This window comes from Taeniopygia guttata, chromosome 23 (assembly GCF_048771995.1).
Source record: "Taeniopygia guttata chromosome 23, bTaeGut7.mat, whole genome shotgun sequence".
NCBI classification, from domain to species: domain Eukaryota; kingdom Metazoa; phylum Chordata; class Aves; order Passeriformes; family Estrildidae; genus Taeniopygia; species Taeniopygia guttata.
Genome location: NC_133048.1, coordinates 2,691,360 through 2,708,044, shown reverse-complemented (window position 1 = coordinate 2,708,044; position 16,685 = coordinate 2,691,360). Strand labels below are relative to the sequence as shown.

Genomic DNA, 16,685 nt, shown 5'->3' with positions numbered 1-16,685 from the left:
CCAGCACTCACCTGCATCTCCTCCACCCAGGCCAGCAGCTCGTAGACGAAGCGGAGGCTGCCTTCATCTTCGGAGGAGGAGATGGCCACCAGCTCCGTCCTGGTCATCGGCTTCCGGAACCAGGAGGCCGAGGAGGTGTGGAGCCCCTTGGTCAGGGACTCGCCCTTCAGGTGCGTCGTGCTCAGCGTGGACGTGGGCACCAGCTCCAGCGTGGAGAAATGGCCTTTCCTGTACAGGTTGGTGCACTCCAACCTCAGCGTCACCAGCTCGTCCTGCAGCCTCATGATCCTGGGGAAGCAAGCAAGGAGAGGGTGAGGAGATGGACACGTGCTCCCACACAGAGCAGATGTGCAGCCCCTGAGGAAGCTTCTCCAAGGTCACCTCCTTAGCGTTCTGGAACACAATAATCATGGGATATGATTATCTGCAGGTGCTTTAATAAGAGCTCTGGGAATCAGGGGTACAAACCCAAATCTGACTCCGACACGGCTTTCGAGCTGAATGTATTTTATATTCTATCATTATATAACTTACATATTAATTATTAAACTTATGTTGTTCTACTGTATACATTGACATGAGTTTCTCGTGATCTTTCTTAGGTCCCTGACCACAGTTTCTCATGATTATTCTTATGATTAAACAGCAATTATATTTAATTACTAAACAATCATCACATCTAACAATTATATCACTTATCATGTGCAGCTGCAGTTCTAGCAAGCACAAGTTCTCCATGTGCTACGGGTGGTTATTTTTCCAGGGCCTACTAAGCTTATTTTTCCTTTTAACCCTTAATCCCCATGATTTTAAAACCCTTTTACTATCAACCTGAACACCAGCTCCTCCAGCTGGTAGTAGTTCTCGTCCCGGAGGATCTGCACGTCCACCTGGAGCTGGCGGAGGAGCCCCTCGCACTCCTGCAGGTACACCACCACGTCGGACTCGTACTGCACCGGCTGGCCCGACTCCAGGTGAGCAGCATCCTGAGGGGACAGGGGACACTCAGGGCCACGTCCCCCCAGCCCAGGAGGGGCAGGCAGAACATCACAGCAACCCAGCTTGGAGACTGGAAACACCTTTGGATCCTCAAGCATAGCTGGAGCAGAACAGGAATCCAACCCCCCACACCACAGCCAGGACAAACCCTTTAGAAAAACTTCTGTTTGTGGAAACTTCCAGTTCATATCCAGATGGGATCACCATTTTTAGCTCCCAACCCTTTCAACCAACATCTCTTTCTCCCATAACAAAGAAAATCTCTTCAGAAACCTGCTCCCTACACAGGGTCGGCCACTGAGTCCTTTCCGCCAGGCAAATAAAACAGATTTTGGGGGTTTTAAGCCTCATTATACAACAAAAAATATTCAACAAGCTTTTCCAGAAGTACTGTTCTCCTCCACACCATTCCCATCAGCACCTCTGCAGATGTCTAGCTTCACTTGCTGTATTCCCAGAGACAAGACCATTCCCTACGCCCCTGTCCTCAAGGTGATCTGTGGATCAGCAAATATCTACCTCCATCCCTACAGCACCTCTGGGACAGGCTCAAGGGCTGAAAAGAAAGGAAAACATTCCAGGGGAACCCATCACCCCAGGCAGAAGAGAGGAGAGGAGATGGGTACAAAAAAAGAGTAGGAAAACAAATAAATCAATAAAATCAGGAGGGGGAAACCCCACTCCCCACTCACAGCCTGTAGCGTGTTCTTCGCCAGGGTGAGCTTTTCTTCACAGCTCAGAGCACCATTTTGGATTTTGTTAGCGATCTGTAGCAGCAATTCCAGCCTGGAATGACAGAGGGGGATGAGAGAGGGGTTTTGGATGTCCCTCTGGGCAGAGGGAGGAGCAGGGGATGTCCCTGCCTGGGCACAGCACCCACCTCTCCACCGCCGGCCGCAGGAGCTTCTCGCGCTCCAGCATCTCAATGATGAGCTTGCCCCACTCCTCCTCCACATCGTTGGGGTGGTAGCCCTGGGGCAACTTGATGCGTCCAAATTCAATCCAAACCTGGGGGAAACATCAGCAGAATGGCATTTCCCACCTCTGCCTTGAGCTGGCTGGGGATTCCAGCGAGGGAAGAGAGGCTCTGCCCCTGCTCCTGCAGTGCACTGCTCGCTGCCTCCTTTATCCTGAGGGGTGTTCCCACTTCTCCACTCCAAAATCAACCTGAACTGAGCAAGTTCAGCCTTGCTAAAAAAGCACAACATTCCCACCTACCAGCCTCTGGGCAGCCACAATGATCCTCACCTCTAGCAGTTTGTAGAGCTCCTCTATCTGTCCTTTCTCCTGCTCCTTCGCTGGGATTTCAGTTTCTTTGAAGTGTATGTACTGGTTATAAAGTGCCTGGGATGAGAAAGGCTCATCAGGAACCACCCTGGGGAATGCCACCAGCCGTCCCTCAGCACTGGACACAGGACACGCTGAGGAGAAACCTTGTGCAGCACCTACCTTTAGCTCCACAGGGTTCTGGGGGAAGGATTTGTCTGACATGAGTATCGTGTGCTGCTTGATCCACGAGATGAGGGACTCCACACGGGTCTGGTACTCCAGCCACCTCGAATCCACCTCCTGTGGGGTGAGAGTGTCTTTGCAAGCACTGCTGGTGGGCAAATCACAGAAAGGACTGAGGTGCCACAGACGAGCTACAGGGTGCATCATGTGCCAGGGCCTTCCTGCTGTGATGCCATCCCAGGTACAGAGATGAGGAAAATCTTCCTTGCCAGCTGCTCTGTGTAAATTCAGCTATTTTCCTGCAGGAAATTTTGGGAACGGCCTCTTCCCAAAATTACAAAGTTCCACCACTGCACTGAGAGCCTGGGCAGCGCTGTGGCCTTACAGACACGCCAGCAGGTCACAGGGCAGACACCATAAAGGGGCCTTCCTCCCTCTCCTCAGCCCTTTTCCACAGGGAACAGACCTTTTCCCAAACCCACAGCCCCCAGCTGCCTCCCAAATGCCCATCCCAGCCCTCAGCAGTGCTTACGATGGCGCTGATCCCTTCTCCTCCCTCGGGGACTTTGGGAAAGGCATCGTAGATTGAAGACACATAAGTTATCACGGATTTCTCATCCGGAGAGGGAACGTCCACGTCTGGCAGGAGGGAAGCAGAAAGGCAGTGAGGAAAGGGAGTGGGAAGAGAGGCTGGCATGTCCCTGCGCTGGTGACATGCCCTGGCCACCCACCTTCGGCGTCCAGCAGCCGTGTGACCCCCAGGCGCTCGGCGATCTCGAAGGCCTGCTCCAGGTTCTCCCGGTTACTCTGGATCTGCACCCTCTCCATGTCCACCAGATCTGGCCTGCAAGACACGCCCCAGAGTCACAACCAGCACCGGGCAGCCGGGGCAGAGCATCCAGGATGGGCACTGCTGCCATGGGTGGCTCTGAGCCCCTGTCCCAGGGTGGTGGCTCTCCAGGGGCTGCAGGACTTCCCTGTCTCATCCCCTTCGGGAAGGGGGTTCAGGCTGCAAAGAAAAACCCTCCCAGCTGAGGAAGGAGGAGCCAAGAGAGGTTTAACTGCTGTTTGGGAAACCTCCAAGAATCCGGGATAAAAGCATGGATGGAAGTGCTGCTGTTCATGGAGAGCGAAAGGGCAGTGCTGCAGCACTCATGACTTTAAAAGCTTTTCTTTTCTGCCTCTCTCCTCAGCGTCATTAAGATTTCTTTTTTCCTGCAACCTGATGTATCTTTTGCTCATTCCAAGCATCCCCCCCTCCACTGTCAGAAGAGAGAATTCCAGGTGAAAAAGACATTGCTCCCTGCCAGCCTCACCCACCTCTCCAAGCACCCCAGCCCATCACTGACCACAGTGGTGGGCAGAGACCCCTGGGAGATCCTCATCCCTCATGACACTCCCCATTGCTTCTTCCTGCCCACCTGTATCTGTGGATGAGGGCGTTGAACATCTTGCCATCGCTCCAGCAGGAGGAGAAGTTGGTGCATTTCAACCCGATGTAACCTGCTGTCACCTTCTGTGTCCACAGCAGGAGCTTCTCCTTGGCTGACATATCCCCCAGCTCCCCACTGATGTAGATGTCAGAGATCTGGAAGGAAGCAGCACAGCCATGGGAGGATGCAGGAGCAGGGAAACCTCCACCAGGCACATCCAGCTTCTGTGAACTTGCCCCAGACCTGGCTACCAGAAAGGGCAGGAGGCAACTTGTGGCCACCACGGGGGAGAGGGGACCCTGCGGCCGTGGAACTGGGGAAGGGGTCACAGGACCTGCATGGTGGGGTTTGGGCAGGCAGGAGATCCAAGCAGGCAGAGCCAGACACTTTCTAACCCCATTTCACAGGTGCTGCTTGGCCACACAGCCCAGCCCAGCCGTGACACGAGCTGACAACACCAGAGCCGCTCCCTCCACACCATCCCTGTCCCCACAGACAGGGACACACCTCCCTGGGAACACAATGTCCTGGAGAGAGGAGGCTCCAGGCAGGGCCCTTCCTGCCTCTCCCTGCTCCAAACACGCCGTGCACCCTCCTGTACCCCCTGCCCAGCACCCACCACGAGGAGCCCCAGCACCCTCAGACACCCAGGGCTCCCTCAGGAACAGTCACTGCCACCCAGCAGCACCCAGGGTGGGCAATGAGAAGGGACCACCACCACCATCTCTCGTTGGGGCTGCAGGTGTGGCAGGGGAGCTCCACCTGGAGCACCCTGTTGTAAAAAAATACCAACTAAAGAAGTGGGAAAGAGAGAGGAGGTCTCTCCCTGACCCCCAGCCATAGAGCAGCTCCACGTTGGGGGAAAAGGGAAGGATGGGGAGAAGGATGTGACATCCCCCCTGCAGCTTGCTGGTGCCAGGGGTGCTGTGACCCAATTCCCAACAAAAGACAGCGACAGTCACGGACCCCTCAGACAGGGCTGGCTGCGAATCCCAGACTGGCACGTGATGCCACACGCGTGTCCCCACATGCCAGCATATTCCTGATTGGCACGGCTTCCTCCTCACCCTCCCCTCTCCAGCTCCCCAGTTAGAACAATTACCTCCCCTTAATTAAGGGGAAGACAAAGAGGAGGATGGGAGCCGCTCGGATTTTTCAGGGTGCCTACGGAAAAGCAACACGGGCTGTTTGCTCCCCAATTCCTCCTCCCGGCACTGCAGGGTGCAGGCGTGCCAGGACCCAGCCCTCCTCACCGCCCTGAAAACACCCAAATACCCAAATCCCTCCCCAAAACACGTTCAGCTGGGTGCTGGCAGCGCTCAGGTCCGGCTGTCAGACATCCCTTTGCAGGCTGGAGACAGGGACCTGCGGGATTATCCCTCTCTGGTGGGGCGGATGCTGCCGGTGTCATTGGTATGCTGCAGCTCACCTCCCTCTCCAGCCTGATCCGCTCCTCACACATCAAACTGCTCTTTGTCAGCTGCTGCCACACTGCCGGAGCTGCCTTTAACCCCTCCAGCCCCGGGGCTGCCTCTCCCCGGGGATGTCGGGAGCCCAGCAGAGCTGGGATGGATGGGATGATGTGCTGGGTGAGCAGCAGGATGCTCCAGGACCCTCCACGCCTGCAGGGGAGCTCCCACAAAGCTCCCTCTGCTCAGCACCCCCTTATTAATTACCTGATGGCTCTTAATTAAGGGCAGAATGAAGCCTTCTGTGAACCCACCCACCAGCTGTGCCCCACCCGGACTCTCCAGCAGTGCTGCCCATCCAGGAGCACCTCACAGCACCCAGATCTGGTAAATCCTTTATTTTTAATCCCTGACACAGCACTGGGGTTCTCCAACCACTGGGCCTGTTCCCTGAGAGCATCCTTGAAGTAAACTCTCCTAGAGATGTGCTTATGGAGGTGCAGGGTGCGGCACCAGCTCCACCCTCCTTTCTTCACACGTCTGTGGCAGGACAAAGATTCAGGGAGGCACCAGCAAGAAAAGAGAGTGGAAACTCGCAGGACGTGGGGCCAAACCCTTCCAGAATCAGCTCTGTGCATCAAGCAACTGGTGGCAGGATGCTGAAGGCCACATGGTGGCTGTGACAGTGGTCCCAACCTGGCAAAGGCATCGGGGCCACAGCCCCTCACACCACAGGCTTGTCCTGGGGCATTCACAGCTTGACCAGACCCCAGGGCACCTTTGCCCATGCTGTCACCCCCACAAGAGTGACCAGCAAACAGCAACAGGCTCCAAAACACAGCATCATCCCCTCCTGTTCCTCCTGGAGACCCCTCAGAGCAGGCAGAGCCCCCATGGCTCCATGTTCATCCTGCTGCCATTCATCCTGCACAGGCAGCAGGAAGGGGACACCCCAAATTCACACCCTGAGGGCACGAGTGGCACTGGTGACAGCAGCCACCAGCCTCACCCGCTGGATCCCACAGGGACTGTCACTCCCAGCCTGCCTGTGCCAGGAGTGGGGAACAGGACAGGTCAGTACCCAAGGGAGACTTTCCCAGTGGAGATGCTGGAGGGGAAAAGCTTCAGGAGTTTTCCTCTCCAGCACCCTGCCACCCCTGCTCAGCATGAAGCTGCCCCTTGCCGAAATGACCGTGCCCAGGAGCCGCCAGGATTTGGGGTCCACTGAGCCAGGTCCCCCCACCCCGCTGCGGAAAGGGGGCGAGGGCACACTCACACACTGACCATTGCTCCGGCTGTCCCCGAGCTCCCCCTCCAAGCCCGGCCCTCCACAGCGAGCCTGAGGCCACCATCAGAGGGTGACACCGTGGTCCCACCAGCTCCTGTGCCCTTGGCCGGCCGGTCGCTGCCGTACCCCGAGGAGCTCCGGGCCGCGCTGCCGCTGAAGGAGGACGGGCTGCGGGAAGCCACCAGCCCGTGACCATCTCCCTCCCCGGCCCCAGAGGACGACGGCAACCCCGAGCTTCTTCCCACGCTGGGGTTTTCCAGCTGATCCACCATGGGGGACGGCGTAGACAGCTCGGACACGGTGCCCGGCTCTGCTGCGGAGGAGCAGGTCCAGGCGGCGCTGGAGCTGGGATCATCGCTGCCTCCTTTCCCCCAGGCATCCAGGGCACTGGCCGGGGACAGGAGTCCCCCGGCACGGCCATCGGTCCCCGCTGGCAGCGGCAGCATCACGGCCCGGCAGCTGCCGCTCCTCTGCAGCTCGACCAGCCGGCTCACCGCCTTCTGGCAGTCCTTCTCGGCCGGGTTCTCCAGCAGGCGGGCGATGACGGTGGTGCCTTCCTCCCGGGGAGCTGCCGCCACACCCGGCCGCTGCGGCTCCAGCACCAGGCGCGCTTTCTGCACCTCCCCTTGGAAGCGTTCCTTCACCTGCACGATGATCCCGGGGCGCAGCGCCGCCGGATCGGGGTCCCCGCTGGGGGGTTCCTCTCCTCCATCCTGCCCATCCTTCGACTTGGGCGCCTCTTCATCCTCAGCCACCTCCAGCGCCGGCGGCTCCTCCTGCGGGGCTGCCTCCGGCATCGCTCTCCTCTTCCCTCTCCGCCTCCGTTTGAAGCGCACCCTTTTTTTGGGAGACAGCGGTGCCTTCCCCACGGCTTTTTCATTCTGCTCTTTAACGCAGCCCAGCGAATTCCCCATCTCCTCCTGCTGGGTGCCGGCAGGGAGGCAGCTGAGCGAGCGGCCGGCTCCCGAATCAATCCCAACCCGGGAATCAGTCCCAACCCGGGAATCAATCCCAACCCGGGAATCATCGGACCAAGCGCCCGGTGCGCAGCGCTCCGCCGGCCGCCCCTTGTCGCCGTCCCCTCCCGCCAGCCCTGCCACCGCCGCCGCTCCAGACAGCCATCTTACAGCCTGGGCGCTGCGAGAAGACAAATTCAAAGCATCTCACTGCAGTTCAGGAATCACTTGACCTAAAAGCAGAGGGAGCGGGGATTGGCTGCGGCGTCCTTCTCTCCAAATATGAGGTAATTGGAGCACGGCCCTTGCCAACACAAACAGGGAGCAGGAATCAGGCAGCGGAGAGAGGAGGGGAGTGGGAGAGGGTGGGGAAGACGGGGATAAAACACAAAACCTAAGGAAGGTTGGCAAAGGTAGAATAAAGGAAGGGGTGGGAGAGAAATGGGAAGGAAAAAAAATTAAAAAAAAAAGCAGGGAGGAGTCAGAGTGACTCTGCATGCTCGCCAGCCGGCTCCGCAGGGCTGTTTCTCTCCGGTTCGGAAGGTTTGCTCCTTAATTCTTGATTCCGGGAGCCCCAAAAGCCCAACCGGTGTGCTCAGGCTGCTGCCAGGCTCACCCAGTTGGGCACAGAGGTGCCCTGGAGACCCAGCATCGCTCCAGGGAGCTGCAGGCAGAGGGTCCCAGCAGGAACAGGAGCGTGATGCTGCCCATCCCAGTCCGGCCCCAGTCCTGCCTCTCTCCTGTGGCTCCTGCCCCAAACGCTGCCCAGGGCAGGGGTTTGAGGAGCATGGAGCACCCCAACTCCGCCTGCCAAGCTCAGAGGGACCAGGGTAGGGTAAGACGCACCAAAAGTGGGGTGAGACAAAAATTGGGGAGTAGGGGGCCTAAAGATGGGGAGACTGAGCTCAGCCCCAGAAAACAGGGAAACATTCAATGAGGAAACGCTCAGCAGGGAGCAATCCAGAAGATGACTAAGGGAAACCAGCGACCACAAGAGATCCCAGGGCACGGAGAAAAGCCCCCAGGGCAGCAGAGCACCCCCCTCATCCTCACCACACTGAGCCTGAGCTCCACACCAGCACCATCCCACCCCAAAGCTCTCCCAGAGCTCTCCCAGCCGCCTGCCCCCAGGCAGCAGCACTGGGACACGGGAGATTAAGAGGTTCACAATGGAGCTACAACCCCAGAAAAAATCCCATTAGCGCAGCAGGAGCAGCCAGCACCACCCTGCTCCTGTGTCACCCACACTGTCCCCCACGCCAGGGTGGCAGTGTCCCCTCCCAGCCAGGCATGGAAGGGACCCAGAACCTCCTGATGTCCCTCTCCTGCAACAGAATGCACCAGGGCTGGCTGACCACAAGGACAGCAGGGACAAGATGCCACAGCCAGGGCCCCACCGAGATGACAGTGACTCATCAGCATCCAGAGCCTGCTCGACCCCACTGCTTCCCAGGGAAAAGCCTGGGAAGAGCCTCGCCAGCAGCCTTACACCCAGCTCAGCCCCATGCTTCCTCCAAAAGCCTCTCCCTGAGGCACTGCCCATCCTCCAAAAAACACACTCTTCCAGTGCAATTTTCCTTAAATCCAGCACTAGTCCTGGCTGGGAGATGCCAGCAGGGACAAGGCAGGGAGCTGGGATACAGCAAATCCCATAGGCTGGGGCCCACAGAGCTGCTGACAGCAGCACTGCCCAGCAAACCCCGAATGCCAGCTCACTGATGGCCACATGTCACCCCCCTGAAGCCATCAGAGCTACAACCGGATCATTTGAAGCTACTAAAGACCCAAAACTCGCTTTTCCGAGGGCAGCTCTAGCACACAATTGCTGGAGACAGTCCCAGGCCAGGGCACTTCTCCCATCCCTGTGCTGTCACACGTTCCATCCCAGTGAAAACTTCTGTGCCTGCACCGACCACCCAAAGGGCCGGGAGTGCCTTGGGGTAACAGCCTGTGGCCCCTTCCAAATTTGCTCTTCTCCTCCAGAAACTCCAGCTGAGCAAACAGCCACGGCCAACAACCCCAGGAGGCCGCGGCACACAACCCATCATTAACGATTTCATTATGCAAATGACCAGGGGAGGCTGTTGCTGTTCTCCCAGCGTGGTCTCCATGACACTGCCATGAACCTCCAGACCCATCCGTGTGCTGACATCTCCATGGAAAATGCAGAAAACAAGAAAATTCCACTGCCCCGGAGAGACAACGCGCTGCCGACGCCCGCCCCGCGTCCTCCAGCAAGAAAATTCCATGTCCTACCTGGAAGTGGAGGATGATGGTCCAGATGAGCCCCAGGGTGAGCTTGGGGTTGCCATCTGTGATGTCATCATTGCGGATATTCACCAGTTTCACCTGGAAAAAAAGGCAAACAGGGTTAAAAGTTTCCCATCAGCCTGACACGGAGAGTCGGGGGACGTGTCCCCACCGTGCTGTCCGCAGGGCCACCCCGGGCACTGAGGTGAGGAGCAGGCACACAGGAGGATCCCAGTGCTTCCCAAAGAGGCAGAGATGCCACCTCATCTCCTGGGTCAGGGAGGATTTTTCCATGTTTCCAGCACTCTCCATCCAGAAGTGCTTTCCCAGCACTTAAGGGCTTTACTTCAGCTCACAAGCAGCGTCCCCAAAGCCCTGAGCACTGGTGCATAATTGAACAGCTACAGACCACAGAGAGCAGGGGAAAAAGGGGATGACCAAGCTTTAACTCCAGCCTGGGCTCAAAACCAAGCCCTAATGAAGGCAGGAACACCCTCACTCCTCCCCTGGGGGAGTCCCCCTCTCCCCAGCACTCCACGGGACCCCACGGATCATTCCCTGGCAGGAGTGTCTGGGGTAAGACACCCCAGCAAGGCCACCACACTTCAAAAAGCTGTTTCACCAAGTGGAAAAACAAGTTCCCCAGAGCCCCTGGCAAAATGTCTCTATCAAGGAGCTGAGGAGGAGGAGGAGGGGGGCTGGAAGCAGCTCACCCTCCCTGGAGTAGGGAATGTGCTCAAATTTATTCCATGCCCTCAGGCCAGCAGCGAGGGAGAAAAGTCTCTGCTTCAGCACGAACTGGTACCATTTATCATCATCATCATCACCTTGGCATATCTGGGAGCATCTCGGTGGGGAGAACCTGACCCAACAGGCAGAACGGGACAGCCAGCCCCTGGGGCTGTGGGGGTTCCACCTGCAGAGCCAACAAGTCTCGGGATGCATCCCATTGCTGCGGGCAGGATCTGCCCAGGGCTGTGCAGCTCGGCTGGTCTCAGGCACTGAGGAGCTAGCAGCTCCCAAAAACCTGGTGGAGAGAGCTTCTCCTCCAAAAACCGAGGGATAACAAGACCATGCTGATATCCAGAGGAGTGGTGCCACACAGTGCCAGCCCCGAGGTCAAGGCTGCGTGGGCTGGGCAGAGCCAGCTGCCACATCACCCCAAAAGTTTGTGGGAAGGCACAGAGGTGCCACAGCCGCCCATCCCCACAGCAGGGATCTGCCAGGGAGCCTTTTGGGGTGCAGAAGTGACATTTGCCAACCCCTTCTCAGAGCTGGGGTCAGGTCCCTTTTTCACAGTGGTTTTTGTGTGCAGGGGTGGTTTCCAGAGGCACAACACCCACAGGGGGAAAATCCCCCTGAAATCCATCCTCCATCAGCACCAGAGACACACCCTGTGCACAGGCTGCTTCTCAACTCCTTCCAAAGCCTCAGACAAGACAAAGAAATGCACAAACCACCCAGCTCTGCTGGATGAGCTTTTATCAGCCCTTACCTGTCGCTGCTTCAGGAAATCCAGGGCAATCTGCACGTTCTGCAGGCGGTGGAAGCGCATCCGCCCCTTCTCACGTGGCTGCAAGAGACAGGCAGCACTTTTAGGTCAGGCTCCTGGGGCTGGGCTGGCAGCACCCCACATGCACAGTGAGCCCCCCTGAGAGGTGCCAGCGTGCTGCTGTGACCCCCTGTGCCCCCACACGTCCTGCTCTAGCTTGCTCTGGAGTAAATAAGGTGATTGCTATGCACAACCCTGCTGGGAGAAGGTTAAAATGCCCTGCTGGGAGATGGAGGTGGGAAGATGCTGAGATCCAGACCTCCACTGAGGCTCTGAAGTCTGTGTCCAGGCCTGGCTCAACCTCTGAGACCCCAGGGCAGGACCTTGCCCAGCTCATGGACAGCCAGGCAAGCTGGGGAGAGGGCTCAGCAAAGAGGTGGACTCAAAACAGGTATGGAGTCCAGTTTGTGCAGGTGGAAGCAGAGGCAGGACAGGGGGACTCACTCAGGACAGGGGGACTCAGGACTGCAGGTCCACTGATGGCAGAGGAACCCTGACCTCAGCACCAGCCCCACCAGCTCTTCCTGGAGCTGCTGCTGCTCCAGGTACCTCTGAATCCCTTGGGAAGGGGCACATGAGACACCCTGGGCCTTGCCCATCTCTGCTGAAATTGAGGGATTTCCAGAGGTTTCCATCAGCTGAGCCACGGCCAGGGAAAGGGGATGGGAGGCTTTGAACCAGCAGGAGCAGCGACACCCAAAACCAAATCCCAGCCTCAAGACAAGGAATCACCAGGATGTTCATGGAACCACAGGGCACAAACTGCTGGGACACCCCAAGTGCTCCAAGTCCCCTTCCTTTTCCAGCCTGAAGGGAAGAGCTGTCCCAGCAGGGGAAGAGCTGTCTTTACAAGGGGAAATCTGTCCCTGCAAGGGGAAAATCTGTCCCTGCCAAGGGGGAAAAGTTTGTCCCTGCCAAGGGGGAAAAGTTTGCCCCTGCCAAGGGGGAAATCTATCCCAAGGGGAACTCCTCCAGAGCTGCAGGGGACCATCAGGAAGGTGCTACAGCCCATTCCAGGGAGGTGACACTGCACAAGGGCATTGTCACCCCGAGCACAAGGGCTGACAAACACATCTGGGCACATTTCGGGCTCTGACCCTCACCTGGGGCTGTGCTGTGCCCGCTCCCAGCCCCAGTCCCATGCAGGATCCCAGAAGGTGCCTGTGCCCAGGGCCTGTCCATGCAGTGCCAGGCGTGCAGGGACCCGTCCCTGTCCCCTCCCGCCCCGTGGAGGGGACACATGCTGTCACAGCGGGTGGTGGCGTGTCCTGCCTGCAGGCTGCCCCCACAGTGCACACCCAGAGCCAGTCCAGACCCCGGGAACACAGCCCTGCTCCAGCGGGCTGCCTTTGATCCCAAACCCCGCTGGGATGGCACTGGATGATCTGGTGGCACTGCCAGGGAGCTGCTGCGGCCGGGGCAGGCTCGACCTACTTCTTCATCATCATCATCTTCCTCCTCCTCGCTGCTGGCACGGCACCAGGCCGGCGCTGGCACCAGGCGAAGGCTCCGCTGAGCTGGTGGCTCTACGGGCTAAGGATGGGGAGGGTGGCACGGCAGGGACACAGGATGGAAACCAAAATGTGACACCCAGGCACGAGGAGAAACGAAAATAAAAAACAAACAGCAAAGCACGGGGTGAAGGAGGCTGGGTCTCCGGAACACCCCGGGCTCCAGCACTGGAATTTCCTCCTGATTTTGGAAGCTGAGGAGCAGGAAGCTGTCTGGATCACAAGTAGAGTGATCCAAGTTTTCAGCCCCCACAAAATGCGATTTGGCGGCTCCGGAGGGTACGGAGGGACGTAGGAGATCTTTGCCCAGATCCTATTTTTGGGGGAAACTAAAATAATTCCTGCTGTGCTACGGCAATCGGGATCTTCCCAGAGCTGAGGGAATGTGTCAGTCAGTCAGGGGAGAGGAGGAGGAGGAGGAGGAAGGAGGGGGAACTCTACGATGCTCCAGGCACCAATGACTGCTACAAACCCAGGAGCTGAGCATGAGGCAGGAGTGTCACATCTGAGACAAATTGCTGGGCACTCTGCCACAGAAGCAGTTTTGGGTCAAATTCTGCTGTTATTCATGATTTTAAATATGGAGCCACATCTGGAAGGTGAAGGTGTGTAAAATTGGCGAGAAGAGGGCTTTACCTAAGGCACCATAATCAGGTGAGAGATTAATCAGCCTGGGGAACAGGGGTTTGAGTAAAAATAGGTAAATAAAATATACAGAGATAAATATAATACCAAATAATAATATTCATGATAATAAAAGAAACAATGACAGACATTTGAAACTGAAACCATGGGGGGAGGAAAGACAGCTGATGGCTGGGGGTGAAGGGGAGCAGGGAGAGGATGGAGGGGGTTAAGGGGGCCTCCAGAATCCCTGCCCAGCCCTGGAGACTCACCAGCTTCACTCCTGACAGCACTTCCAGGAGGGAGATGAGGTTGTGACCATCTCTCAGGTCTTCATAGAGGTCATTGATGTGCTTGCGCACCTGGGGAAGGGGAAAAGCCATCAGCGATGCCAAAATCATCACCACAAAAAGCAAAACCATCACCAGGAAAAGCAGCCTCCCCCTTCCCAAACAGCCTGGCAGAAGCTGCTGCCAATTTCACACACAAAATCCAACCGTGGCACCATCTGTAGCCCAGGGAACTCTGTGATACTGCAGGGAGGGCAGCCCCTCCTGAATTTACCTTCTCACATTCCTCACAGCTCCTCCCAAAACACAGCTCCCACCTGGCAGCAGAGCAGCCTTCCATGGGCCTCTCATCCCCCAACACCCAGACCTTGTCCTGGGGTTTTGCTCACTTGGGAATCCCTGGATGTTTTCCCCCAGCAGCCTCAAGATTTTTCTCTGTTTTCCCCTCCTCTGCAAGGTTTAGGAAGCAGCCAAAAGCTTGGCACAGAGCTTTGCAAAGCTGGCAGGAAAACACAGCTGGGACACCTAGTGCTCAAACCATTTTTTTTCCCCCTTCCTTTTTTTTTTTTTTTTTTTTTTTGGCAAATGGAGAATTAATTAAAACCCACCCAGCATTAAGCAAGAAAGCAGGAGGCACCACGTGGTGCCGTGTTAATCCTGCTTAACAAACTTGGGATCTTGTCTCCATCCTGGAGCATCCTTCAAAGGACAAAAATGCCCCTTTTTCCTGGCAAGGGAGTGTGAGGGGGGATTCAGGATCCCCTCCTTTCCTCCAGGATGCACAAGCCTCGTGTTAAACAAGGATCAGGAGGGATTATTATTACCTTGCCCAGGAGGGAAAGGTAATAAAAGGGCTGAGTGGTGATGCTACAGTGCCCTCCAAAGGCTCCAGCACGTTTCCAGCACATCCTGCTCTGCTCTGACTCATGTGAACACTCAAAACAAACAGTCCTGGCATCAAAGAAAACTTTAAAACCCTTAAAAAGGCATTTATCTGCCAGTTCTGAGCTGCAACAGACAGAGATGGTCATTTCAGTGGCTTTATAACAAAAATCCGTGACTCTTACCTTCATCAAGTGTTTGTTGACCCATTTAGTGAAGGTTTTCTTTTGGACTCTGTCCCGTTCATCTGTCAGAAGGAGACAAAGGCAGCTCTTGGTCAGTGGTTCTCATGCAGAAACTCAAACGACTTTGAAATGACGGGAAGAGACAGAGGCATCGCCGGCGGTGCCAGCATGGATCCCAGGGAACAGAGGCAGCTTATTCAGGGAATGCTGCGGGATGGGGCCCTTCACGAAGCTCCAGCACACCCCCCGGGCAGGGAAATGCGAGTCAGGACAAAATACACCGATTTTTTCTGGTGAGAATGAGGATATTTAACCAAAGCAGCGTGGATGTCTGGGATAGGTACAACCGGCAGCACCCACTGAACGCTCGGAATTCATCCCCTCTGTGCCTCCCCACCTCCCCTGGAGGCAGCACAGGGGGGTTTGCCCAATTTTAGGAGGGTGTCCCCCTCCCCTGCCTCCTCCTGGAGGGCTTTAGGGTGTTACATAAACCCCCAGATGTCCCGTAACGGGTCCTGGCCGGGCGTGCAATTAGCAGCTTATTCTGTCACTGTATTTTTGGTTCATTGGATTGCCAGGATTTAATGTTTATTTCTGTCCCACAGCTCAGCCCCAGCCGGACACTGGGAGCTCTGAGTGCCACCAAGACAGGGTGACAATGTGGGTGTCATCCCCAGGGGTGGCAGGGGGATGGGATGGGAGGTTTGTGGTGAGGCCAAGCAGCGATGGGGGAGCTCTAGGCAGGCTTTTTGCTCCATGAAAAAGTAACATCAGAGATAAAACACAGGCAAACAGGTGAAAGGAGATGGTCCTACAGGGAATGGGGGCTCCCACTCGGCTCCCCAGGCAGCCAGCCCTGTGTCCAGCAGGATTGAACAACATCATCTTGGAGCACAGAGAGATCCCCAGCACCAACTCATGGCACACAACCCTGAGCACTGCATCTCCAGCCCACAGGACCCCGTGGGTATTTCGGAAAAGGACGAGCCCTGCTCACCCAAAACACATCTCTGACATCAGGGTCTACCAGGCAGCCACGCCCCTTGCTTTGGTTTTAAGTCAAAAATCGAGAAAAAGGAGAAAAGCGGCATCTCCCAGGCCAAGCTCCCCAGGACAGCCCCAGAACACCCTCCTGGGGTGGGGAGGGTGGCTGAGGGTCCCTGCAGAGCCCCAGGGACTCTCAGGAACACCTCCCGATGTCTCCATCCATGCAGACTGGAAAGCACCACCCAACGTTCTTCCTCTTCCTCACCCACCCTGCAGCTTCCCCCTCCGAAAGCGCCGCAAACACGTGGCACAGGGCGACACCAGCGTCACCTCCCTGTGCCCCACTGCGTCCCCAGGCCACGGCACCGAACCAGGTGCCACCAACCACCCCTGGGCTGAGCCACATCCACCCTCACTTCCCATCCCGCCAGGCTCCAGCCTTGGCACGGCTTCCAGGAGCATCGGAGCCGCCGCCTGGCACTGCCAGCTGTAGGAATCTGTGCCAGTGCCACACGTTTTTGGGGGATTTTCCTTCACCAGAGCGGCGGCATCGCGTCCCTTCCCAACTCTGGTGTCCATGGGGGATGGATGGAGCCCGTGTGCCCGGGCAGGGGGTACTGACAGGGGGTACTAACCGATGCAGCACATCCGGCACACCAGGCAGGCGCTGAGCCGCCTCTTCTCCCCGCAGAGAAGCCGCCTCTCCATCGCCCGGGGATGGCGAGCGCTGGTCCCGGCAAAGCGGCAGCACCTGGGCAAGGGTCTTGTGGCAGCACCTCCCGCTCGGAAAACCCCGAGCTGGACCCCGGAGGGTGCGGACGGATGAGTTCTGGGCCACAGCTCCTCCCACGGAGCCACTTCCTACCC

At 57.2% G+C, this 16,685-nt stretch overlaps 1 protein-coding gene across 22 annotated transcripts in view; it reads right to left on the bottom strand.

Annotated features, from left to right (window-relative positions):
- The window catches only part of MACF1 (microtubule actin crosslinking factor 1), a 141,024-nt gene that overhangs the window by 93,104 nt on the left and 31,235 nt on the right, over nucleotides 1-16,685 (bottom strand). For 20 of the 22 annotated variants that reach the window (XM_072917952.1, XM_072917946.1, XM_072917953.1 and 17 more), the window contains 13 exons: nucleotides 14,832-14,893; nucleotides 13,747-13,836; nucleotides 11,283-11,360; nucleotides 9,794-9,886; nucleotides 3,873-4,039; nucleotides 3,183-3,295; nucleotides 2,984-3,090; nucleotides 2,449-2,568; nucleotides 2,248-2,343; nucleotides 1,880-2,007; nucleotides 1,692-1,785; nucleotides 832-986; nucleotides 12-288 (listed from right to left, as the gene is read on the bottom strand). In XM_072917952.1, the coding sequence (XP_072774053.1) occupies nucleotides 12-288; nucleotides 832-986; nucleotides 1,692-1,785; nucleotides 1,880-2,007; nucleotides 2,248-2,343; nucleotides 2,449-2,568; nucleotides 2,984-3,090; nucleotides 3,183-3,295; nucleotides 3,873-4,039; nucleotides 9,794-9,886; nucleotides 11,283-11,360; nucleotides 13,747-13,836; nucleotides 14,832-14,893 (1,580 nt within the window). Of the gene's footprint in view, nucleotides 1-11; nucleotides 289-831; nucleotides 987-1,691; nucleotides 1,786-1,879; nucleotides 2,008-2,247; nucleotides 2,344-2,448; nucleotides 2,569-2,983; nucleotides 3,091-3,182; nucleotides 3,296-3,872; nucleotides 4,040-6,577; nucleotides 7,893-9,793; nucleotides 9,887-11,282; nucleotides 11,361-13,746; nucleotides 13,837-14,831; nucleotides 14,894-16,453; nucleotides 16,542-16,685 lie in introns of those variants that run through there. The other 2 variants (XM_072917959.1, XM_032752478.3) reach the window with 2 other exon arrangements.